This window comes from Daktulosphaira vitifoliae, unplaced genomic scaffold (genome assembly GCF_025091365.1).
Source record: "Daktulosphaira vitifoliae isolate Bord-2020 unplaced genomic scaffold, ASM2509136v1 Scaffold_1, whole genome shotgun sequence".
NCBI lineage: Eukaryota > Metazoa > Arthropoda > Insecta > Hemiptera > Phylloxeridae > Daktulosphaira > Daktulosphaira vitifoliae.
The window spans coordinates 77,684,145-77,711,715 of NW_026099572.1; the positions used below are offsets into that span (position 1 = coordinate 77,684,145).

At 24.7% G+C, this 27,571-nt stretch overlaps 3 protein-coding genes across 12 annotated transcripts; 1 reads left to right on the forward strand and 2 right to left on the reverse strand.

Annotated features, from left to right (window-relative positions):
* On the forward strand, window positions 1-22,728 carry LOC126895477 (uncharacterized). Of its 6 annotated transcripts, none has more exons than XM_050667393.1 (15): window positions 330-405; window positions 607-678; window positions 1,083-1,158; window positions 1,287-1,462; window positions 1,708-1,895; window positions 2,065-2,211; window positions 2,541-2,680; window positions 2,743-3,138; window positions 5,288-5,444; window positions 18,746-19,077; window positions 21,324-21,475; window positions 21,551-21,789; window positions 21,865-21,961; window positions 22,168-22,420; window positions 22,483-22,728. In XM_050667393.1, the coding sequence occupies exons 4-15, from the start codon at window positions 1,385-1,387 to the stop codon at window positions 22,683-22,685; spliced, it is 2,382 nt and encodes a 793-aa protein (XP_050523350.1). In that variant the 5' UTR covers window positions 330-405; window positions 607-678; window positions 1,083-1,158; window positions 1,287-1,384; the 3' UTR covers window positions 22,686-22,728. The 6 variants fall into 6 exon arrangements, with proteins under 6 accessions (XP_050523348.1, XP_050523350.1, XP_050523352.1 ...); XM_050667395.1 differs by having other exon boundaries at window positions 1,287-1,387; XM_050667392.1 differs by having other exon boundaries at window positions 1,083-1,462.
* On the reverse strand, window positions 5,477-12,491 carry LOC126895478 (prenylcysteine oxidase 1-like). Of its 3 annotated transcripts, none has more exons than XM_050667397.1 (6): window positions 12,238-12,491; window positions 11,953-12,081; window positions 11,064-11,273; window positions 8,313-8,493; window positions 8,037-8,248; window positions 5,477-6,400 (listed from the first exon to the last, which is right to left on the reverse strand). In XM_050667397.1, exons 2-6 carry the CDS (start codon window positions 12,032-12,034, stop codon window positions 5,661-5,663), a joined length of 1,425 nt encoding a protein of 474 aa, XP_050523354.1. In that variant the 5' UTR covers window positions 12,035-12,081; window positions 12,238-12,491; the 3' UTR covers window positions 5,477-5,660. The 3 variants fall into 3 exon arrangements, with proteins under 3 accessions (XP_050523354.1, XP_050523355.1, XP_050523356.1); XM_050667398.1 differs by having other exon boundaries at window positions 11,953-12,126; XM_050667399.1 differs by having other exon boundaries at window positions 12,209-12,491.
* LOC126895479 (uncharacterized) lies at window positions 22,244-27,173 on the reverse strand. Of its 3 annotated transcripts, none has more exons than XR_007701665.1 (7): window positions 26,649-27,173; window positions 25,455-25,613; window positions 25,088-25,172; window positions 24,577-25,010; window positions 23,604-23,816; window positions 23,370-23,524; window positions 22,244-22,393 (listed from the first exon to the last, which is right to left on the reverse strand). XR_007701665.1 is itself a non-coding variant. In XM_050667400.1 (6 exons), exons 1-6 carry the CDS (start codon window positions 26,733-26,735, stop codon window positions 22,358-22,360), a joined length of 1,014 nt encoding a protein of 337 aa, XP_050523357.1. In that variant the 5' UTR covers window positions 26,736-27,173; the 3' UTR covers window positions 22,245-22,357. The 3 variants fall into 3 exon arrangements, 1 of the variants encoding a protein (XP_050523357.1); XR_007701664.1 differs by having other exon boundaries at window positions 23,370-23,531; window positions 26,649-27,172; XM_050667400.1 differs by lacking the exon at window positions 23,370-23,524 and having other exon boundaries at window positions 22,245-22,393.
* Window positions 27,174-27,571: the final 398 nt, after the last annotated feature.

Consider the following 27,571-nt stretch of genomic DNA (forward strand, 5'->3'; position numbering starts at 1 on the left):
GTCTGTTTAATTGGTTTTCGACTGTCGACGCCATTTTCAATGATTATATATTATTTTTTTCTGAAATCGTGTAAACTAGTAATTAATATTTATTTTGTCGATTAAATTTAAAGTCTAATTTGTAGTTGTGCATAGGTAAACGCCAAGTATACATCTAAGTGTGATAAAAAATATTTATTCACCTTGGTTACGCTGTTGACTAGATTTAACAAATCATTAAAATACAATTTATGTTTATTACATTTTATTACGTGATGGTTTGAACTAAAATAACTTTTTAAATTTAAATTCATTTTTCGTGTTAAATTAAATAAAATAACGTAAAGAAATAACAAAGCAATGGAAAGTTTATGTAATTATGCTAGTGATGATGACAGTAGCCCTAGCCCTAAACGGAACACTTCAGTGAGTAGGAACATCCGCTTTTATCTTTTTTATATTATTATTTTTTAACTAAAATTTTATTATTCATCTGATAAAAATCATAGTACTCATTTAGATACTGTGTATCAATTAAATCATTTAGACTGTAATTAGTTATATAAATAAGCTGTGCATTTATCTAAGACATAATCTGTATATATATATATATATATTTTATAATAGCGTAAAATTGAAAATACAAATGGAAATGAAATTGATGCAAATTATGAGCAAATTACAATGGAATTGAGTGAGGTATGAATATTAACCTTTTTTTTTTTTCGTAATTACTAAGTTATTTATAAGGAATTATAGTTTTTTTTTAATAAGCTATCTAAAAAATTCAACTTAGATTATTATCCAAAATTTATATTATTTAAGTAAGATAGTATTCTAAAGTTGTTTAAGGACTGTACAGTTTATTCATCCCTGTTATTTTTTAAATTGATTGTTATCAAAGCATTCATTGAAATTTATGAATTTATGTCTTAATCATCTTGAACACTACAATTGGATTGAATACTTTATTAACTTGAATTTCTCAAAAACTAAATCTTATAAAGTTATGTTTTGCCTAAGAAATTATTAAGTGCAATAAATTTCTCTAAATTAAATTCATTCAACTTAATTTTCATTATGTTTTTGGTTTTATCTTGAAGATTTTATTAAAGAAATCAACTATTCAATTTGTTTACATGAGTGATCCAAGTTAAAACCATATGTCCAAGACTTAAGGTGGGTAAAACATATTTAGAATTAGGCTAGTAAAGAACATAATATTCTCTTATACCTAATTAAAAAAATAAAATTCCGGTTCTAACCAATATTAACACGACATTGTTCTGAAATTATATATAAAATAGTCCACGAGTAGTCAATCGACTGTGGGAGCCTCTTGTCTTTGCGCCGCACGAAGAAGAAATTGATTGCGGCTGATTATCAATTCTGTACAATATTCACAATGGTGAGTAATTATGAAAAACAACAGGTAAACCCTTTCCCGCTAGAAGTCAAATCTCTTCAAACTGGCATTCAGAAGGTATAATTTTTTGCTTTTTTATTATTTACTGTTGGGTTATTGTATTCTTAAAAAAAAAATTATTTTGAATAATTTACGATGTGTATATATAATTATATATACACATAATTATGTTTTATAAATTTAAAAATGTTATGTATAGAAAATTTCAAAAATATTCTTTAAATTTGCTGTTATCCTATTTTGAAAACAGCAATCTAATCTCAAGAAATATTGTTTTAATACTAATTTTTATCAAATTTCAGCAAGAGTCAAATCATAGTTCTAACAAATCTCTCTTCAAAAATCAGAACTCTCCTTCTAGTTCTGCATCGTCCAACACAGCGTCACCATCACCAAAAACATATCCTCACAAAAAATATGAGAATCTTAAAGATGTAAAGTCAAGTAGCTCTGATGAAGAAAAATTAAAAAATTATAGTCGTCATAGAAGGTCAGTTCTTATTAACAAAATTATTTTTTTGCTAATTGGGCTTTTTAAATTATTTTACACTTACATATATCTCTTTGATTTATTTAAAATATGATTTTTTCTTTTAAGTTTTTTTGTTGAAATAGTTGTGATTTTACTTTTTAGTATTTACAATTTATGTAATATATAGGGATAAATCAAAAGATCGTCACAGTAAAAAAAAGTTTCGACGGTCACGAAGTCGAAGCAGTGGAAAAAAACGATCACGGCGATCTCGGAGTCATAGTCGTAGTAAAAAACGTTCATATCGGTCTCGCAGTCGTAGTAAAAATTCAAGGTATAATAATTACATTTGAGTAACCTATAGCTGAAGGGATCAAAATGATTAAAAATTGATTCTGAGGTGGAATTTAAAAATTGAGGTATGCTCTTTTTTAATGCAGTTTCTGAGGGAATTAATGTTAAATAACTATATTTATTTAAATAATATTCATTGTAATCTTAAAACCTCTAAAAGTTGTGGTCATTTTACTTTTAAGTTAAACACTTCTCATTATTTTTATTTTTTTCAAATTTTCACTTTGACCCCTTCAACTCTGGGGGCCTCATTATTAATCATAATATTATATGTGAATTTAACTGTGAAGAGTTCACTGTACATTTTAGAACAAGCAGTCGAAGATCAAGGAGTCCTTATTCTCGACATAATTCAAAATATTATAAAAAACGCAGTCCATCAAATACCAAAGAAAAATATTCATCACATAATTATTTTATAGAAAAGAAAGCTAATAGTAAAAGACAAAGTAATTTCATGATTATAAGTATAAATATTATTCTATTTCATAATGATTACCAAATTTTATAGTACTAGATAAATTGGGTATAGAATTGAAAGTGCCACCTACAGGAGATTTATCATGTTCCACTTCACATGTAACACCTCAATTGTTACTTCAACAAACTATGGAAGCCCAAGTAGAAAAAGTTAAAACACAAACTGGAATACAGTTACCATCTTATTATAATCCAATAGCTGTTAATCCCAATAAGTATGCTGAACAGATTCAAAAACGTAAACTCTTATGGGGTCATAAACAAAATAGTAATCAAGAATCTGAAACACAAGTTGTTGAAAATCAACCAACAGCTACAAATAGTAATAATACTGCAAAAATATGGCAATCTACAAAGTTTGGTGACCAAGATGGAAAAGTTACAGCTAAATTCAAAAGACTCATGGGTATAAAGGATGATGGACAATGTAAGTTAATTTTGTTTTAATAATAATCATTTTGTAGCAATTGAAGGGATATTTTTTTAAGTGAATTAATTTAAATCAAAATATAAAAATAAATGTTAAAGTAAAAAACAGTTTTTATATACCTATGGTTTCAATTTGTTGATTAATTTGCAGCTATCTTCCATTCTTCTCTATTATCTGCTTTCCTGTTCATTTATACATGTGATTCATATGGTTTATTCTTTATTATTTGTTTAATATATTCTAATCTTGATCTTTTATAGTTTCTTTCTTTTACTTTTCCTTTTATAATCAATTTCAACAACAGTCCTTGTTACTTTATATGATCTATCTATTCATTTTATTTTTTAACAATATTTTTCTATAATAACTTTCCTTGTAATATCCTTTCCAGTACATTTTTATTGGTTTTCTATGCATCCAGATTACTTTTAACATTCTCCTATAGCACCACATTTCATATACTTTTATTCTTTTTGATTTTTCTATTATTATAGTTCAGGTTACACATACATATATCTTCAATAGATTTTTCTTATTTTTAGGCTTATGTTTCTTGATGTAAGTAGAGTTTTCTTGCTGTTAAAGGCTATCTTGGCATGACAGCTAAGATTTATTTTTTCTGTCTTTGTTGATTGTACTTTCTAGGTATGTGAATTCATCTACTTATTTTAATGTTTGGTTTCTTCATACCTTAGATATTGTCATTTCATTTAATATAAACTTTTTTGAAAATTTGACCATTTATCTACCCACATGGGAAAATTCAAAATAGCAACATATAAATTATACTTTTTCAACTTAATTTTTAAAAATGTTCCAGAAATACTCAGTTTCAAACATATGTTAAATTAAAGCTTATGTTACCTATTATAAATTAATAAAAAGAAATTGTCCCAATCCCTTATCTATTATGTGCAAATAGTTGATGTTAAAGAAACATGATATTTTGGAGTTTAAATTTTGTTTTTTTTAAAATACCTTACAAAGGTTAGCCATAGTAATGAGTCCACCAATTTTTATAAAAGTTACATGAATCTAATAATATTAAATATAAACTTATTTTATTTCCTCAAAGTTAATAAAAGTGACTTTGAATTTTTGAACAAGCTTTAATTCTTAGTTTTAGCTAAAATTCATTTAATTCTTAGTGGCTACGTTGAATATACTACAATATTAAACCCCTGGGGTACGAGGTTCAAATTCACCCATTGGAATAATTTTTTTTGCATTCTTGTCTTCATTCTCCCCTTGTGAGAAAGAATTTCTTATTCATATTATAATATTTTATTATATATTTTTTATTTTTGTCTGTCATTCATTTTTCTCAACTCTCACTTGACCAATACCTCAAAAAAACAAAATTTTAATCTAGTTGAATTTACTATACAAAATGCCCACTTCAAAAGAACTTTTTTAAATTAAATATCTCCAATTTAATAAGAGTATAAAATTTGTTGTTACACCAAATTACACAGTAAAATCATATCACTAAAATAAAATACTTTTTAATGATCATAGATCAATATATATTTGAATAAACAAAATTTTTACAATAGTATCAAGTCTGAAATCAGATTTTTTTTATCACCTCTTTTTTGAGATTATAACTAATTAGATAGCAAGTATTTACACATGAAAAAATTAATTTAAAAAATAAATTTTATCAAGTTATATGGGTTTTAATATTTTAAAAATAATTTGTACAAAATGTCATATTTAACCTACTTTTGTGGTCTTTTAAAATTGATTTATATGAAAGTTTATAAGTAAAAATTGTTGAACTTTAAAACACTATTTTAGCTCAACATATAAATTTAGAATTAAAAATTTTATGAGGATTTTTTAGATTGACACGTATAAAATTTATATAATTACTATTAACAGTAAATTTATAACTTTTGATCCATAAATTAATTTCCATTAATTAAAAAAAAAAATTAATTTTTTTCCTTATTAGATAAAAATAAAAATTATGCTTTTAATATGGTCTGGACTAAAAAGTATTTAAATATGAGAGTAACAAAATATATTTAACATATGTATAATATCATAAAACTAATATGAGGAAGGTACCTTAAACGTATCTTAAGTTTTTATGAAGCATCACATTTATATTAATATAAATATGTTGAACTCATTTTTTTAGCTACTGATAATCAAGCAAATCAACAAGGTCAATCAAAGGATATTATTAAAAAACAAGAAGAAATGTTTCATTCAATGGAAAGTCAATATGAAGTTGCTCGTATGGCTACGCATACACATCGTGGTCTTGGTCTAGGATTTGGAACTTTTCAGCAGCGGTAATTAAACTAAAAAAATTTTCAAAATAAAAATTGTTTGATGTTGATGTAATTACCTATGTTTTATAGTAAATCACTACTACTAATAATGTTTATCATTTAATTTTTAAACTTATGCTATTATGTACATAATATACTAAACATGTTATTAAGTAATGATGTTGATCATTTTTTCCATGAATATATAGCAATCCCTAATATTATTCATAGTATATTTTATAATTCTACACGAGGCTCCATGGTAGTTTGATTCCAATTGTTTTCAAAATTTTTCTTTATTAAAAGTGCAACATTTCTGGCTCCAATACAACTCATTTCCATAGCACTTGCTGCCCACTCAATAGCATTTATGTGGTAAAGCTGATCAGATAAATGAAAGCTTGAAGGTTTTGTAGGCACTTGATAATGAGGATAAGCCAACCAATCCATTACTTTAACTTCACTTACACTAGTGAATAATTCATTTAGCTGATATGAAGAAAGTGGTTCTTTAGAAAATATTTTCCAGTAATTTGAGTTAGATGATGTGTTATTAACAGTTTCAATATTTCCTATTGAATTAAAAAATTCTTTTTTGATTGCTATAATAAGTTTGCCATCATTTTCATATGAGAAAGGAGAAAATTTTTCTTTTCTAAGTTCACCTACTACAAAAGTACTGATTGTTCGATGATATTTTCCCACTTTGAAAGGTTCTATCATATCATTAAATACTATGGGAATTTTTTGATTTTCAGCTAGCGGTGCAGCAAATACTACATAGTCATATGTTAAACTATTTCTATTACTAGTTGTCAGTGTATATGAAATATATTTTTTGTCGTTTTGTGTTATTTGTACAACATATTCTTGTATTAAACGTACTTTTGATAATTCAACTAGTTTTTCAGCCACCATTTTATTGCCCCCTTTTACTGCCCATAAAGATCCTCCCATTCCTGCCAATGAAACTAATCCTGAAACGTTTAATCTTAGATTAAAATAGTTATTAATTACAAAATTAAACAAAAAAGTGCATTCTATATTTCTAACTAACTTAAAATTCCATATTAAACATTTACTTTTAATAAAAAAAAAAAAAAAGGGTTAAATAACCAAAAAACATTGAGGGAATATTCCAGAATAATTTTCCCAGTATTAGAAAGTCCAAGGGTTGCTTCAATTTAAAAAAAACAGCATTTTTTAATGCTACTTGCTCTTCTAAATATAGTAAATATGTAAATAGCACTTCATTAATAAAATATTAAATTGTTTATTTAAATGAAATTAACCCCAATAAAAACACTGCTGACTTCACCAAAAAACACTAAATATAATAAAAATAATTTTTTAAAACAACTTTAAAAGTTGTGATAACATTTTGTACCTAAATTTTCAACTATTGATATAATTAATGTAAAAATTTACTAATTATGCTTTAAAGTAGCTTGGCAACATCAATTATCATTTATGGCACTATAAACACAATTCAATTACAAATTAATTTGTTTTTTCATCAATGTATTTTTGAAGTTTTTAAACAAATAATAAAATTATGATATTAACATAGCCTAAAAGTTAATAATTATTTTTTTTTTTTTTTGAGTAACTAAATATTTAGTAAACTAAAAATTATTACATTTGTCAAAACTTCGTGGATCACTCTATATATAGGTGATTCATTAAGGATAAGACACTCGTTTACTCAGTAACTATTGAAAATTTTTAATTTTTGGTAAGGAAATTATTGTTTGATTCAAAAAACACTACAATGATATGTAGTAAAAACATGATATTTGTCATCCCTTCAAGGTTAAAAACATTAACTTGAGTTTTTTTTAATGAGAACACATTTTAAATTTGATAAAATGTTTGAGTTTTTAATTTAATAGCAAATGACATTTGAATTTTTAATATAGCTTTATTCGTTTATTAGATATAAACACTTAAAGTTTCAAACTTTTGAGGCACATTGTTGTGAGTTAATAAATATACTAACTAACAATACAGAAAGTATATCTATTGATAATCAAAATTGATAATAATCAATCTGTGACTGTGACAGCATTGTCATAAAAACCAATTAGCTACCTGTATTTGTAATCCCTTGTGTATTATACATGTATATTAACTCAAAAATTTGAAACTTTAAGTGTTTATATCTAATAAACGAATAAAGCTATATTAAAAATTCAAATGTCATTTGCTATTAAATTAAAAATTAAATTAAAAACATTTTATTAAATTCAAAATATATGTTCTCATTTAAAAAAACTCAAGTTAATGTTTTTTAACCTTGAAGTGATGAAAAATATCATGTTTTTACTACATATTATTGTAGTGTTTTTTGAATCAAACAATATTTTCCTTACCAAATATTTAAAATTTTCAATATACATAATTTTATATTATATATGTAAAGTGTTCAGTAAGTAAGTCACGGGTTTCCATTGTTCTCATTATTTGTAAAATTTGACCAGTTTCCTTACTTACTAAGCACTATAAAAATCATTATATATATTACATATATCATATATACAATAAAAAGTATATTATATAAGGCAATACTAAAAAAAAGCAGAATTTTGAATTATCCAAATATTAACTAATTACCAACAAATTGGTGAACATCAACATCTTGTCCATAATTTACTACAAGTGATGCTTTAACAATTTCATCAACAAGTAATTCAGAAAATCCTAGATTATTTATAAAAGCATCTTTGATAGAAATATTTAAATAGCTCCCAAAATCTGGGTCAATAGCTACCAAAAGATCAACTATATCATCATAACTTTTACCAGCATTTTGTAATTCATAAATTCTAAGTATAAAAAAAACATCATTTATAACATTAAATTTCTTAAATATTAATTATTTATTCTTACTTATCAAATTTGTTAAGTATTCCATCAATTGTACCTTTCATTGTTTTAACTCCATAACCATAACGCCAAACAGATTTCATTATATTCACCACTTCACTATTACTCTCTATAAACTCAAAGCCATTTTCAGAATATAATCCAACTCTTTCAGATTTTAAAGCTGTATTACGTTTTTCTAGACCTACAAATATTTATTCTAAATAACATAAGTGACATGCAAAATACTGATAACATATTAAACACCAATACGTCTAAGTTAACCAACTCGTAATGTCAATTTCTTTTAAACACAATATTAATATACATAAAGAGAAACCCTTTAATACACTAATATAACTAATAATAATTAGTTAGACAATGTAATTTAATAAACTATTATTTAATTTATTGTAAATTTAAAAATAACTTCAAATGTAAACATTTATTTCTATTCAATTATCTTAAACTTATTTTAGCTTCGATGCAAAGCTGAGAAGGTATTAATTTTATCTTGATGTGGTTATTATTATTTTTTTATGTATCTTTCACTACTTTTTCTCAGACCTCACTGAAACGATTTTCCTCAAAGATCACAAATGATATATAGTTGAAGACATTATCCTCAAAAATTGAAAATTTTGTCCTCGTTCGCCGTAAATAGTGAAAATCCCATAAAAAATTACAATTTATAAAATCGGTAAATTTTGACATTTTTTTTTTTTTAATTGCCATAACTTATTGAAAAATGAAGAAAATAGTTCTTTTTTTAAAAACCATAGATATTTCCCTTTCATTTTATATAACTTTTTTGAAAATCTGACCGTTTACGTGCCTACAGGGTGGGATTCAAAATAGCAACTTTTGCACAAAAATTTAACTTTTTCAACTTAGGTTTTGAAAACGTTCCTAAAATATTGACACTTTTATTTATCTTAAATTAAAGCTTATGTATTATACTATACTATGAAAAAAAATTTCGAGATATATATCGTCTTTGTGGTCAAAATGGCTATGATAGCCATTTATATGAATATGATATTCAAAAATTCTATTTTTGTGTTAAAATTCTTGGTATTGTATTTTATTTATTTTAATAAACCTTGCAAGGGGAGTACACTAATTTTCATGAATATTATATAAATCTAATTGACATAGAATATAAAGTTAAACTTATTTAAATTTTTTTTTTTTGATATGTTAATACTCGTTTTTAACTATTTATTGATAACATAAAAAATATAACTATTAACAGTAAATTTATGAGGAAAACTCGAAATTTTGTTAAAATCATTATTTTTATTATAATAAATCTTTTAAACAGAGGTTTTAGTAATATGTTCTATGTAGCTCTTGGTGTTCAAATAGATGATACAATTGAAATATTCAGAATTGTCCATATAGTTACATCCAATAGTATTCTATAATATACTGATATTCAGAAATATCCATGCCTAGTTTCCCCCATGATTTCATCCGCTGCGGTGCTGTGTTGTTGAATTTCATTTTAACTTATATTTTTTTGTATATTAATAGTTTTTAACTAATTATTAATAATATCAAAAATTAGTAATTGAAAAAATCTAATTGCGGATTTGATATCAGCACGAAAAATGAGTTTAAAAAAGTATATTATTGACTGATGAAAATTTCTTGTATCCATTTATTCATAATTAACAAAAAATTATTAAAAGTTTTGCATCAATCTCTTCAACTTTTATACACATCCCAAAAGTAACAACTACTTTATATTTTTTTTTATAATTTTTCTGTAAAAATTAATACTAAATTATTAAATATGAGTATCATACTATATTTAGCTGTTATAATAAATAATTATTCATATATTATACTTATAAATCATAGAACTACTAATTAGGAATAATGAAGGAAATAGGAGTTAATTGCTTTTGGAATAATCCACTAATTTCTTAAAACTAAACACTATCTACAGATTTGCATTGAAGCGTTTCTTATGATAGAGATTTTAATCATCTATACTTGTCTCAACCATGTCACGTCCACACTGTGCTACCGTTTTTTTTTTATAAAAATATACAGGTAACCCAGACAGTTCTTATAAAATTTATAACTTTTGATCTAATAAATCTAATGAAAAAAATTTATTTTATTTTTTCATATTTATAACCTAATTTTTTTTTTTTTTTTATCATTTTTTGCCATTAAGTTTTATAAGAAGCCTACTTTAAAGTTTTAATTTTTAAAAATTTAAGATATCCCTAATTTGTTATTATGTATTTTATAGTAAAGATTTGCAAATAATTTTTCAAGAGAACCAGATGAATTAAAAAAATGTTTTAAGTAAAAGAAACCAAAATTTATATCAGTGACTTTAAACATTACAAACTTTATATGATAAAAGAGTGAAATAAATTTTATAGTTCATTTATTTTACATATCAGGTCTGGATTTAAATTGTGAACTGTCTATTGCCACTTCTACTCTTGTGAATGAAATATTAAACATTCATAATATTTCTGTAAAATATCAAAATTTAATACTTTTAATGTGGTATAAATAATATTTTACTGACATTTATTTAATTTTTATTGTAAATTTATCAAAAAGAAACAGTGTAGCCGACTAAGTAATATTTCACACAGTCACGGTAGCTCTGTTTGCTGAGAAAAAAATCAGTTTTATAATTGGAACTACTATTTCTTTCTGGAATGGACTAACCACTCGTCCTAAAGTGTAAAAAGGCCAACATACTTTTAAAAGTATATATATATATAGATATAGATATATACTTACCAGTAATGTCAACAAAATTTGACATGTATCTATTTCGATCATGAATGACTGATCCACCAGCTTCATACATATTTCCATCGTTTAAAGTTACAGTAGCAATTCTTCCACCAATAGTATTACCTTCATATAAATCTATGTTAACCTGTTCATTGAACATTTCTTTTAGGAAATAAGCACATGATGTTCCTCCTATTCCACCTCCTATAATGGCTAAAATCATGACTTAAAAAATTACTAACTAAATAATGGCTAGAGTTAAAAAAAATATTAATTATATTTAAAAGAAAAATTCATTGTAAAACTTGTTATTCAAATTATATCAATAATTAAAAAATCATCTAAAATTTTTTTTAGATATTTTGTATTACTTTGCTTTACTTGCTTTGGTGTTTGTACCAAAGTAGGTAAGATATAAGCCTAATAATATTTTAAGAACATAACTATATGTATGGATTATGGATTATATCTAATCACTTTCTATATCATTCTAATATTATTGACTCCCAATACAACATAAAATTTTTGTTTCAAAAAAATGTAGGATTATTTTAATTTAACTTGCACTAAAGAAACCTTTAAATAAATAAATAATATTAACTTCAATTTTGTTAAACAAAAAAATTTCAATTGTTATTATTTGGCTTTTATATCTTATATAGATATTTATTTAATAGATAATAATTGATTAAAATTATTACTGTATACTAATAAGTATAACATAAAAATAGTATAAATAATAAAACTTTCTTTGGGTGAATCAATAACACTGGAACAATAAGAAAAAATCCTTATTCTACAAATTAAAATTCAGGAACTCTACAAATAGAAAACTGTGCAATATATAATTCTATACTATTTAAGATTATGATAATTCAAAAACTGTTTATACCAATATTAATTTCTTCTTGGTGAGTTTTTTTCGATGTAATGACCAGTAAACACGCAATAGTTACTATATAATGAAGTTTCATTTTGTAAATTATAACTGTATTTAATTCTTTAAAATTTAAATGAAAGCCTGTTGAAAGTAAGAATGAAAACTATCAGAATTGAAAATGTATACCTTAAAAGTATAATACATTATTATTATTATTTAAGTAGACTAAACATAAACAGTATTACATTATTTTTAACAAGAAAATTACCATAGAAAATTAGACATTTTGGAACTCACCTACGTTGAATTAATAACGTACAAATGTAAATGTAATGACTGATAAAATTTATTAATTAAATTACAATTAAGCAATTAATAAAATATCTTAATAAATTTTTATATGGTAAAGTCTATTTATAACGAATTTGCACTAATAATTATTTGCTTGAATATTAAAACTAATTAGAATAATTATTAAATGGAATAGGGCGGCATGGGCACCGGCTGACTCGGAAGAAGCGCCAAATTATTTACAATGAAATATTATAAAACATAATGTACGATTGCTGATAATGTTATCTACATTGTCATGACCCTTCGCCCTGCATTAGATTATAAATCCCTAGTATTTAAATAAGATCAATTCAACCAAAGTTTCTAAAACACCATGCGCTAATGGTTGACCACATGAATCATAATATGTTGTTATTTATCTACTTACTTTAAATTAATCTTTTACATTTATACCAACAAATTAATTTCCAATATAAAAGTATAATTTAAATAGCAATAATCCTAAATTTAAGCTTCAATTACATTAACCTGAAAACTAAGTCTAATCTAAATTAGTCAATAAATTGTATTAAAACCAATTTATTGGCGTAAACAAGAGACAAAACGACTACTTAATATTCACCAATTTCCCACAGAAAATAATTCAATAGTCAAAACAATGATTTCCGTTTTATATACTTTTTAAAGACATATTTGTTTTCTTTTTTTAAAGTCTTAATAAGACCAAAAAAATCAATTCTAAATATTTCTGTATTCGGGGTGATTCGTTTTTATATTTTAGAAAAATTAAACATTTATCAAAAATTGTTCTATCAATAAAACAATTTTTGATAAATTTTTAAAGTTGAACAATATTGTTCCATTTTTAAATAATTATAACCAATAATATGATTGTTATCATCAACAATCATCAAATGTGTATTAGTATATAAACAAATGTTATACCGTATAATAAGGTCAATTGCAATACCTCATGAGATTTTTTTTTATTTTACTGGCAAATACTATATTTTGATCCTACAAAAAAATGAAAATACTGTTCAATTTCTGACAACATATTTATATTACGGAAAAAGAACTTATTATGAACGAAACATTTACCAAAAAAGGAATACAGAGTGATTCATTTATTACGATCCACATAAAGTGAATAATTAAAATTTATCATTGTTTTTTCGTTTTAATAAATCAGTTTTATGAAGCATTAATAATTAAAGTTTATTGAAATAATTGTTATTTTTTTTCGGGTGCACAAAAGATTAAAAACTTTATTTTTTATTTTATAAACTTTTCGTTTTCTCCATATAGTGCACGAACTAAACATTATAAGTTAGCAAATTTTACTAGTAGAAACGATTATATCAATATACCATAATATTTTTCACTATATTATGAATAGTTGTATCCATAAAATGGCGTACCCAGCTTTTAACTACCAGCTAGACCCGCCATTGTAACAATTTGAAGTGGTCACAAAATTATAGTTTTGTTTCTTTTAACATACACTGCGTAACTTACTAGAGAAGAAGTTTTAATATACATAAATATATTACATATAACATTGTTACTTTTATTATTGCTAGTCACTCATAAAATCATAATGTGAATTTTGTTTAATACTCATTTCTATTAATACTCATCAGAAGCGATTATTCCTCAGGTGTAATCAATTACTGTGGTAATCACTCCTTCTTATATGTATCCATTGCCAGCGCTATGCTTTCTACTTACCAAATACTCTGGTCTCTGGATCATACTTCAGTAGTTGTTTTAACTTTGTCGAATACGAGTCTTGTCGCGTTAGAAACGTTCGGAGCACCGTTTTATCGTTGGCCGACGTTATTCCGCGAATTTAATAAAATATAATTTTTTTATCGAAATTGGATATAATACAAAATATTATTTTTATATACAACCAATACTAGACTTTTGTTGTATTAATAAGTTTTATTTTGTCAAATTATTAAAAAGCCATTTAAATTTTGAAATACAGTTTTCAGAAATATAATATTTAAGGCTATATGATTAATATGCTAAGAACTGTACCTTTGTTTTCAAATGGTTATGATTAAGAAATACTTAAAATAATAAAAAAATATATTTTATCGAGGTAAGTAAACAATTTTCATTTTCTTGTAATTAAGATAAATAACAGTGTATAATAACAAGAGGGAATGAGACAAATTTTTGGAGTAATACTTATAAAATTAAAATTTTTATTTATGCATTTACAACTTATATAATTCAATGTCCGTTTATGTTGTTTTAAAACATTATCAAAATTGGCTATCTTCAACAATTACATTATTTAAGAATATGTTCACTACTAAAAAACGTAAGAGAATTTTTTCAGCTGGATCTAATTTCATATCATTTGACATATTAATGTTAATATTAACGAATATGAGTTATAAGTTAAATATAAGTTTGAGTATTAATGAGACAGGTAATAAAAATAACATTACTTAATACCTTCATAGCTTCAATTCGAAGCTAATATTTGTTCGTGGTTAACGGATACGTAGCTAAAATTTCATTGGTTAGGAAGTTAAAAAAAATGTTTCCTCCAGCTACTTTGTATCATAAACCTAACTTAAAATCTAAAATGTATGTTTAACATTTTTCAAGGGGGTTCATTACCCCTCTAGGATACATGTCGAGTTGTCAGTGAATACAGAAATCAGTCTGAAATCCCTTGCACCCGAATAAACTACGGAAGAGGAGGGATTTTATCCCCATCTGGCAGGTAACAGGTTTGCCAGAGCTTCGCATAATCTAGTGACGGCAATGCATTTAATTTTAAAATTAAAATCGTTTAAATAGTTAAAAAAAATAAAATCTTTGTTTAATTCACAAAGTGACATAATAAAACATAGTTTTTAAACATTTTTTCTTATGTAATTTATTCTTTGCTTGATTATTGGCAAACTCTTTAATTATGTCACTATAATAACTATCACCAGTTTAATGTAATTCAATATTTAAAATTGCTAGCAGGATTTTTACAATTTAAGAAGCATAACATTTTTATCGGCGCTTCAAAAAAATGTGATGCTTTCTCAGGCGCGTAGCTAGAATTTATTTATTGGGTAGGCCCGAAGAAGTGATGAGTAATATTTTTATTTTATTCGTAGACGTTGTTGAGAAAATCTGGGTAGGCCCGGGCCTACCAGGACTACCTATTGGCTATGCCACTGTGCTTGCTGTACGAAGGCAATTATTTAATTTCAAAATTTTAACATAAGTGAAGTATTTTTTCTTAATACCTTTACCAGCACCTCATCTAACCTAAGTATAATTTGTTTTGTACACTGTATAGAAGACAATTCTTTATAGAGTTTTAATATCATAGTTTATATTGTAAATTGTGTAGTGTATAAGTATTTTGTAAAAATTTCATTTAATTAATAATATAATATTCTCTCTCTCTCAAAAAAAAATTCAAACTATGTTTGTAATATATGAAAATGGTTGTATTTAAAAAAAAACTTAGAATTATTTTTGCCTGTGAGCGCAGGCCCCAAACAAGGTTTCTGAGGCGCGGGGCCTGGGGCGAGGATGGCCCTGATTGCCAGTGGATATAGTCTATTTGCGGAAATATTTGACCTTAGACACGTTTCTACATGACTTATTGTCGAAAATAACCGCTCCGCAATACAATTATTCGCTAAAAGCCCAAAGAAACATACGTAAGGCTATACTTACATATGGAAAAAAACTATTTCACGTGTAAAATATAATATATAATATAAATATTATATTAATATGTTAATGCATCATACTGCATGTACACAAAACATAAGTACATAACAATTTACAAATAATATAAAAATGATTGAAAATTTGTAATTTTTATAAAGAGAACAATTATCAGGTGTTAAAAACTACAATAATATGTAGTTAAATATATATTTTTCATCTCGTTAGAGATAAACATTATTAAATTAAATTTTTTTTAATTAAAATCCCTATTTTTAACAATTTGAAGAAAAAATTAAAAACAATTTTGTCCTTACAATTTTTTTATCCGATCAACCATTCATCTGTTACAACTTTTTAAAGTAAAGTGATTTTAGTCTGAAATTCTATTATTATTGACTGTTTCAAATACAGTAGTCTTGATATTACTATGCTGTCACATAAACCATTTTTTATTGACTAGAATATAACAAATAAGATAAACAGAATAGAATGATAATATAACAAAAGTTTTCTTAAAAACTATCATAATAAATATTCTATGAGCTATTCTATGTAACTATATTGTCACAGTATAGTCAATTTAGTTACAATCACGAGCCTGTAACTATCGCTCTGAAGATAGACTCTGTAACGAGTCCGAAACTGATAACCTATATATATCCATAAACATTTCAAATAAGAACAAAATTGTTTATAATTTTTTTTTCTATCATATCATTAAGTTAAAAATATAGATTCCCATTTAAGAAAATTTAAATTAAGAATTTTTATCCCTGAAGGTAAGTTCTAATTAACTAAATATTATTGTAGTTTTTTAAACCTAATATTTTTTCTCTTAACAAAAAAAATTTAATAGTTTCTAAGAAAATGAATGCCATACCAGATTTGATCACTCTGTTAATATGTATAAATGTACAACGTATTTATACTAGTTCACTATATATTCAATAATTATTAATAATGAACCTTTAATAGACGACAAAAATACAAAAGAACTACTTTTGAAATAATTGTCAAATAACACCATAAAATTATCATAGTTTTCATATATTGGTTAAAATTATTTAACTGATTGTTGAAAATAGATATTTTCTGATAATTTTTTTAACATTGTCTATTAATTATCATTATTTTGTTGTTTGTAAATAATAATATAGCTAGATAGTAGTCAATAACATTTTTCTAAAATACAAATTACAAAAATTAAATGCATTTATTAATTTTTCTTTTTAAATAATTTTTCTGAAATATTTTGCCACTTTTGGGCATGTTACCACTCGTGCCTACCTACATAGTAGGGTCTGATAACTTTATAATAATTAAGGTAAGGTGACAAAAGATGGCCTTAATAATAGGATTTGAAAGCTAAGTCCTTCAAAATATAAAAAAAATTTATATAAACGTGGTTCAGAAATATTTCTTAGGCGAGGCAAAATTATTATTAATGTTGATATCAAAATGTATATATCTAACTCCACCTAAAGAATTTTGAAAAAAGGTCGTTTTTTGTGTGTAAACTATTGTCTGAGCCGTTTTGAAAAATAATTTTTGTTAACTGAATGTTTTTTTTTTACTTATGTGCCTTTTTAAAGTTTTTTCTTCTTGTAGCATCTATATGTAATAAAATTAACAAATAATTAAATATGGACTAGAGAGGGTGTACGCCTCCTTTCAAGACAAGCTTGACAGTACTCCTCATAAACTACATTTAATGGGTGTAGGGATACTACTATAATAATAAAAGTTCAAACATTTGTTGTTTGTTTAGCAGTAGCGGATCTAGAAGCTCTTCACGAATTCTGTTTTCAGATATAGATAATAATATGGGTCTCAAGACTTCCTCAAACAATATTTTCAAACTGCATTCATAATTGTGAATATTAAATTTAATATTCATAAATAATGGATAGATATTTTTTAACACTTAAAATTTGTATAAGGACAAAAATATATTTTTTTTAAAAATATGTGATTACTTTTAATTTATTAAGGCAGAGACAAGGTCAAACAAATTTTATATCATTTAAGTACATTATTTGTTTACACTAAATATAAATAAAATTATAAAATAATTTACGGCAACCCAAAAAAAGGTAAGATATCTGCAGGTATCCTACCTAATAATTCGATACACGTTATTTACCATGAATTATAGTCACGGTAATTGAGCGATTTCGAAACGTGTCTATACTAAAAATATTTACGCAAAATAAGAATCTTTTTTTTTGAAAGCCCAACTAATAAGAAGAAACATTTTGAAAATGAGTAAACATCTCCCTTATAGTTGGAAACATTTCTTTTCATTTCCAGCCATTACTTTAAATTATTAATAACTTTTGAAATACTAGAGCACAAGTTGTTATGAATCAGTAATTTTCTTGATTAAATAATTTAGTAATTCATAAACTAGTTAATTATATGTTGCTATTAAAAAAAATTAAATTGATACTCTTTTAAAGGAATAACAAACATACATAATGATTGATAAATTGGGGAAAAGATGCAACTAAAAGAAATAAAAAATAATTATTAATATTACTCTTGAAATAATTAAGTGATTCATGAACAAAGAATCATCTTATAGAGGTCTAATTTTAAACGAAAATATAGAAGCATGTTGAAATCATGGTGTTGTTTAAGAAGGTACTCGGTACGACAAATATCCTCTAGAATACTCATTCCCTAAGCGTTCTGAGTACTTTGAGTAATACACCGATTGGAATTTTAATGTAAAATCAAATATGATACAGAACTAATTATGTTCCTTATTAATTAACTTATATTTGTTAATATGTATTTTTTTCTCTAGAATTATAATGGCAACTCTAGATCCGCTAGTCGTTTACAAGACAGCGGAATTGGAAGACGATTTAGTAGCAGATGTAACGACTGTAATAGAAAGTCAAACAGATTCATCATCTACAAATTTACCATTAGGACGTTTATTGTCCTTGGAATTTTTCTCAACTGAAAAACCAGAATTAATTAAGTTATTAAAAACAGTAACCACTTCAACGGTCAGCTCTACGGAAAATGTAAGTTCCGTCAGTACAGAAGTTTCAGACTATGCTGTAAAAAACTTGTTAGTGCCAATTTGTCACCCATCTAATGGTATACCTTCTGTGGAAGAATATTTCACAGGTAATAATTATTGTTTTCAAATTCTCTGATAAATTTTTATATTTTTACTTGAATGGAATTTTCCATAAGCTTATTGGAAAACATAAGCACATCAAATTTAACTTCACCAGTACATTTATTTTGGAATTTTCACAGGACGACATAAATATATTTCTTTAAAATTAATTGTCAATTAGAATATAAAAATGATTTAATTGTAGTTTAATATCCATTTTGTAAGAAAAGTATTAAAATAAAATTAGCAAAGAGACAAAAAGTTTTCACTATATGTATCTTTTAGTTTACTAGTTAAAAGAAAACACTGGAATTCACCTATTATGATTTTAACAATAAAAATTTTCCTTTTAAAACAAATTAATCTGTGATTTGTCCATAAATTTGTATAAATATTTATTTTATAAAGGAAATTAACGAAGCAGCAATTTGTTACCCTTAAAAGACATGAGAAAAAAACTCGACCGTATAATTTCTACGATCTAAAATTTACACTTGTAAAATATAATGAAAACGTATTTTATTGAACTTGAACTCTAAAAAATTCCATCGTCCTCCAAATTACTTTTTAGTTTAGTAATTTGTTTCAGGTGATCACAAAGACATTACATCTCTCGGATGAACTCTCCTATTTTTTGCCTTATAAATAATTTGCGTATCTTGTATTTTTTTTTTTAATTTTTGAGCAGTTGCTATGGTCGACTACACATAGAATGCTAAACATAATATCAGGGTCACCATGTATTTTTTGCATTTTGTATCTATCTTTGTCAACAGCATCCACGTTTAGTTCACATTATTTTTTGTTCTAATCGCAATAAGAAATTACCTAACATTCGGTAAAACAAGTTTATAGTGTGGTTGCAGGTTTATTATATCATACAGTTGTACATACGTAAATAACTCAAACAAACTGACCACTTTCTCCGTCGACCAACAGTCGCATATAACATTAGATTGCATCATAAGTCATCATATGAAAAAGTAAAACTATCTACTACCGTATCGCCTTACCATTTCCCTATAATTTAGCATTTATATTTTAAAGAGAAAAATTATACTTTCATTAATATCAACAAAAAGTCACTGTAATTAATTAATGTATGCTAAAATAACATCACAGAAAATTTAAAACTACGATATCCGTTTTTTTATAAAATATAAGAAAATTGAGAAAAGCCATTAGATTATAACGCAAAGTTCACCTAAATAACATTGAAAATAAAAATTAATAATTTTACAAAGATACATTTTTTTCCTAAAAATGTTGTTGTTAAATTAAAAAACAAAAATTAAGATGACGGTCATAAAGTTATGGACGCATAACTTTTATTAATGATCAAATTATACGCTTATTTAATGCAAATATTGTTAAATTAAAATCAACAGTTTAAAAATCACATAATATAAAATTATTTTTACCACTAATTTTTATAAAAATAATTTTTTTAGTTTATTTGTAATGAACATTGAAATAAAAATTGTTTGATTTTGTAAACTAATTAAGTTGAGCTAGGAAATATAATTCACCATTTTCTCTTGCTCAACCTAATTAATTAATCATTAACAAGGGCGAACGTCCCGGAACCAATGAGCTTAAAGGGCCCATCTCAAATTTTACTAGCCTGCCATGATAGTGTCATACAGTTTTTATGATTTTTTTGTTGCTCATCAAATTTTCATGTTAGCGATATTTTTAATAGGGGCCCGTATAGGGGTTAATCGGACCCTGATCATTAGAATAAATGTATTTTGATACTACTGATTATCTATCATATCTACTAAATGTTAGTGTTATGTTATGTTTAGTTTATTTTTTTATTTTTCTTAATTATTAAAGCATAATGTATAAGAGTTTTGTAATATCAAATATCCTAATAATTATTGGAATGAATGCGCACACTTTACTTAACAAATATACCGCATATTAGCAATAAATCTACCAATCTTTGTGGTTTACAGTAACAATATTTTTTACGTTACATTTTATAATTAGGTATTCTGTAGATAATACAATATCCAAAAACAATATCAATTAGATTTCACAAATTATCATTTTGCTAAATAGAATATAGTTATGAATAAATATAAAAGTTGTACATCAGTGCACAATATAATCTAAATAATTTAAGGATATATTTTTAGGTTATGCGTTTTTAACTATAATAAATTTAAGTTATTGCGTTTCACATTTATTTTAATATCAATATATAAACTAATTTATACGTTAAAATGTAATATTATAATTATAGCTATAAATCTGATTGGAGTGACGATTTTTACGCTGGGAGCAATTTTTGTATTTGTTATTCTTTACCTATACATCGATACTTTGAAATACATTATGAAAAATTCGCCACCTATGGTAAAAACCCATTCGGCGTTCATTCTCAGTGTATATCCGGTACAGTGTTATTAATCAAAATTAATAAATTTTAGTTAAAAAATAATAATAATGACAATTTTATGTGTTTGACAGGTGGTTGCAATAGCTACGTACTGTGCTATATTAGTACCCAGGGCCCATTTACTTGCTGAGGCGCTGACTCAAGGCATGTTCATGGCATCAATGTATCAATTATTTTGCTTATTTATGGCTTATTGCGGCGGTGAAGCCAACCTTATAGCTTCAGTAAAGCCACAGTCGCTTGATATGCAAGTGCCACCATGCTGTTGTTGGCCTTGTTGCTGTTGTCTTCCTAAATTTACACTTACTAAGTTCGTATCAAAAAACTTCTGTAAAAACGAAAAATATTGATAGTACTTTTATAACATAAGTTTTTTGATTTCTAGAAAACATCTAAGACATTTAAGAATGTTAGTTCTACAATTACCTGTCGTACAAGGATTTGTTTACATGATATTATTGGTTATGTGGGCGGAAGAAGAGGTAAGTTAATTTAACAGACCGAACCAAATGTAAATACAGAGGTGTATTTAAAATTTATTAGCTTGAGGGGTACAACGAGGAAAAGATATATATTTATACATAAAAAATGCCAGATTATTTTAAAACCTCTTAAGCACTCCTAAATACGCCGCTCGATTTGTGTCATAATTTTTTTATTTACAAACTTTTTAATCTTCTAAATTTAGAGTTTATATCAAGTAAATTACATGTACTTACAACCGTTTATTGTGATGTCCATATTCTGTGGTATGTGGGGAATTTCGATGACTTTGCGTGTATTAGGTGAAATGCTCAAAGATCATAATGTCCAAGGTAAATTTATCGTGCTACAACTAGTTCTAGTTCTAGCCAAACTTCAAGGACTAGCATTTCGTTCTATGGTTTGGGCTGGTTGGCTACCATGCAAGCCTCCTATAACACCAACGGTATATGCCAATTGTAAGATCTCAAATAAATGAATATAAATATCATATAAGATAGTAATTATTATATTGTTACAGTGATTTACAACTCGACAATGTTATGGGAAATGATGTTACTTGCTTGGCTAGCAAGGAAACTTTACAAAAAACCTTTGCCAACGGATCATTGTTTTGTTGAGCCACCTAAGATAACATGTTGTGTAGATATTCCAACCAATCAAGAAAAAAACAATATTATAAACTATGGAAGATATAATCAGTCTTTTGATTTGTTTGTTTAATTTATTTCAACATATAACATATTAAAATATGTGTTAATGAAAACCCCACTGTTGGATTCATTTTTTAAATATTTTCTTGATCGTTATATTAAGTTTTAAATTAGTATATTCTTCTTAAGAACGATATACTTAAAAACACACTTAAATGACGTTTATTTAAAGGTAGAAAAATTTGTCTGATTTTAAAATTTAAGTAACTCTTGGTAACTAAAAAGTAAACTTCAATGTTATTAAGTAGTTTTGTGTAGGATCAGTATTAGTCTTCCATGGACATATTTATAGAAGCAGAAAAACTCCCAAAGTTAACATTTTATTTTTAAGAGGTATTGACATTCTTCCAAAATAATTTTTGAATTTGTCATTAAGAACTATAGATGTAATTTAAAGCATTTGTCTGGTGTAGTTAATGTAGATTCAATTTTTTTTAGTCATTTGGTTATGGGATTAAGTATTATTAATATTCTTTTTTTTAACAATATTAACTACATTTATTTTTTCATTAAAAATATATTGAGTTATCACTATTTACAACATACTAATATATAGTTTAGTAAAATAATAATAAATTTAAATCTAATTAGATAAGACAATTCAATCAAAATTATATTGTACAAAAATAATTATAATAATTAGTCATAGTCTCCTATTTCATTTTTAATAAGAAAACTCCTAAAATTTATTTACTATATTTTTATTATCTTCCAAAATTCATGCTTTGTCCTTTTCAAATTTACTGATTTTTATTTTAAGTACAGTCGCATAGTAAAAACTTTTAAATGTGTACTTTTATAAACTTGACATTTTTTTCAGCAAAAGTTAATGTTTTATATTATTGATATCTGGAAGCTAAAGTTTTTATGTCTTATTCATTATTTATTAAATATTTGAAATTATGGCATAATCACCAATAGTCGTTACCTCATCTGGAAGTTTTATTTCCAAAAGCTCTTGGTTTTTATCCATTGTTGTAATATCAATAGGTTTTAAATTTTGTTTACCAAGCTTTAAATTTTCATCACCAATACTAGAAAGTAATTTCTGAAGCTTTTCATCTGACTTTGCTTTAATAGCATCACCAAAATTGACATGTTCCAATTCTTCAGCTTTTAACTTTGCTTTTTCTGCTAACAACTGTAAAAAAATATAAGATAATTAAGTTATATATAGAGTGATTGGTTTATCATAAACCACTAATTTTCAAAATAAATACAATAATGAAAAAAAAATTTTGCTTATTTTTAGTCACGTATATTTCTTGATTTTTCACCTAATAAAATCATCCCTTATAAATTAAATGGGTATCAAATTCATTTTCTTAAATGGTAACATAAATGTTTAACTAGCTTATAAAATAAAAAATAAAGACTGATCGATAACAATTTGTAGACCAGTATTTCAGAATTTTTTACAATTTAAAGTAATAACTGGAAGTGAGGCTTGGGTGCTGCTATTTTTATCATCAGTCATTTCCCAGTTGTACTCTTCATCTCACCAAGGTATAAAAATTAGAATAATTAGATTATTTTTTATTTTATAAGCTAATTATTTTGTTGAATTTTTTTTTTTAATAATTATTGCGTTCTTAGACTATATTAAAATCATATTTTTATTATTAATTATCAATAAGCAATAAATTAAAAATAACATTTTTTATTTTTTTAGAATTTCAAAATAGCCACTTTTTAACCCTATTCTTACTAAAAATCTTGATAGGTCAAAATCAATCTTAGGATATGTCTGATTATGTTATAAGAAGTTTTATATATATATATATATATAGTGAGTATGCATCATAGGTAGAATTTTAAATATACAATCTGTACCCACTAGTATAGAATTTTAAAAACAGGTGTTATATAAATTAATAATTTACGATTATAAATTTTTGAACCTTTTGTTGATGTAATAGCATTCGCTTCCTTATACTTGTGCACAATTTGCTTGTTTTAACAACCTCTTTAACATCCTCCCTTTCTTCATATCGTTCACTCCAACTTTTTGTTTCCTTTACTTCTTCACTTTTTTTGTCTTCTGCAATAGTTTTATTTCTTACATTTTCAAAGTTAATGGAATCATCAGAATTTTTTTCAGGTTCTAACAATTCACGAATCGCCTTTGCTCTCATTTCCAACTGTAATATTTCTAATAGAGTGTTTCCTTCTTTTAAACTTGTTTTTTCTGATTCAGAATCGGAATTTAATCTAACTTTAGGTTTCTTAATCTTGTTTTTTTTCCTTTTATGTGATTTTTTATTAGTTTCATTCATTTTTTTTTTTTCGAAAATAAGTGAATCATCAGAGTCAGATGACGAGTCCAATTCCTTTCCTATTTAACAAAATATTAATAAAAATATATTAAATGATTTAAAAAATAACATTAATAAACTATAGGATACAATTTACCTTTTAATACTCCTAAAACTCGCTTTTTTGACATACCCAATAATTGTATAAGACAATCAGTTTTTAATTCTTCAAATGTTAAATCCTAAAATTTAATTTTAATAATTCATATATAATAATAATAATATTTCATAATTTAATACCATTTAAAATCATTTAGTAAAAAAACTTTAATGTATTATTATAATTTAATTTTATAAAATATTTTTCTATATTTAATATTTAACTTAAAAGTACTATTACTCAAAATAAAAATAAAAATGATTTTAAAAAAATGAAAAAATAAACTGCATTGTAAAAATTAGAAATTTAATTTTTATATATTTTTTAAATTTATTTAGATAATAGAAAATATTATACATCATACCTTAAGCTCTGGGGGTATTAAGCGAGCAAGTCTTTTACCACGTATTACTGAAAACATTTGCTTAATTAATTCCTCAGGATTATCAATATAATGCCCAAGTGGAAAGACATCAGTAGCAGCATCAACTGATTCATCATCAGAAACAGAATCTCCATTTGCCTATTAAAATAAAAATCATTTACAAGCTTTTAAAAATTTAATGTTAACAATTTTTATAAAAAAACACAAAAAAAATAAATAAGATATAATATCCATAATAAATTACACAATTTTTTTTTTTAATAATGGATAAGTCAATTGTCATTATATAATATTCATTAGTTAAATAATTATTATAATTATTTAAAATTTATTAGTAATAACATATACAATATAAAATATCCTACTTAACTGGTAAAAAGACATTAAATCTATTTTATTTAACTAAAAGAAAATATTAGATAACTAAAATACAATTATTTAAGTGACAGTTGAGAAATTAAATAAGTAAATGTGCCTACAAAATATTAAGTATTTTACCTGAAGTAAGCTCTAGGATAAAACAATATTAACCAATATTAAACAAAACAAGATATTTAAAAAAATACTGTATAAAATAACTTAAAACTTAAACATAGTATAATCTTGTCATCACCTTCAAGCAAAAATTATAATCAAAATAAATTTAGTAAAATACTTCTTTAATTAAAATTTTTAAAAAATCATAATATTTCTTCTTAATTTTATATATAACTTTTTTAACATTAAAAAAAAACTCTTACGAGAGTCATCAAATACCATTAATTGTATAATAACTATTTTTAATAAAATGTAGATAAAAACTTAAATAATAAAAAAATATATAGTAATTAACAAGATTTATTAATTATATGTTCTGTAACTTATGAGTGAAGATACCAAAGTTATAAAAGTTCAATTAAAAATAAAATAATTTGCATGTAAACTTTTGGTAAGGAACTACTATTAAACAACAAAGAAAAATAACAATACTTTAAAAATAACATATCTTAATTTTTTTTTTATAAATAAGCAATAATATTGTTTGTTTAAATTTCACAAAATTAATATTTAATAAGTATTTAAAAAAACATAAAACGATTGGTTGGTTGATTAATATACACATTAATTTTAAGTTTTGTAATAATATAGCATAATTTAAAATTATAAATATAAGAAAATAAGAAATAGACAAACCTCATCTTTTATTGCTTGAAACAAGTTAGTCTTTTTTTGTTGAGTTGGTTCATTAAGATGAAAATCAATGGCCCTTTTCATGGCCATTTTCTTTCAGAATTTTCCACCTTAAAGAACTAAAACTAACTGAATATTTGTTTATTAAAATACTTTCAAAAAAATTGGAAATTAATATTAATTGAATTTTGCTTCATTATTTGTTAAAATTAGATCATTCATGTTGTTGAATATTTCAAATACAGTACATAATGTTTAGATAAAAGCGTTGTAGGTTCTATTCTTTTATGTTATTTACCTAATTATTCTTAATTTATTCGTGTGTCGTCTACTAAAATTCATACACGTATTTCAATTTTTCGTTTGTTAACACTTGTATAAATACAATAGATATAATATTTAAACGTTATAAACAACCCATAATCTGAGTTCTTAACTTTTTAACAACCCAATATTTACTGAGTATTAGATTCTAGTATAACTAACCAATTATTTGTACATTAATTATTAATTTAATTTTAATTATTTTTTAGCAAAAAAAATGTCTTATTATCAATTTATTGTTAAGTTATCAAAAACGTCGATGTCAATAATTGATAATATTTTTGAAACTGTAATGAGGAATAGTTGCTACCATTACTAAAACTAGTCAATGCTTCGAAGTTTAGCTACTACGAAATTTCTTATCCTATAATTACTTCGAATATATTTTTAATTATATTTAGTAATTGTCGCGAATATTTTTTGCCCCTACGTGTTATTATTAGGAGGTTCTAAATATCGAAATGCACAGTCATTAATGTATGCGCACAGTGACGGTAAACACGTTATATTGTATCACGGTGATTTACTCATAGAGTCTCAGATATACATTCTTATCTATATATGTGCTTGGAGATAACCGTATATAATATTAACAAAAAAAG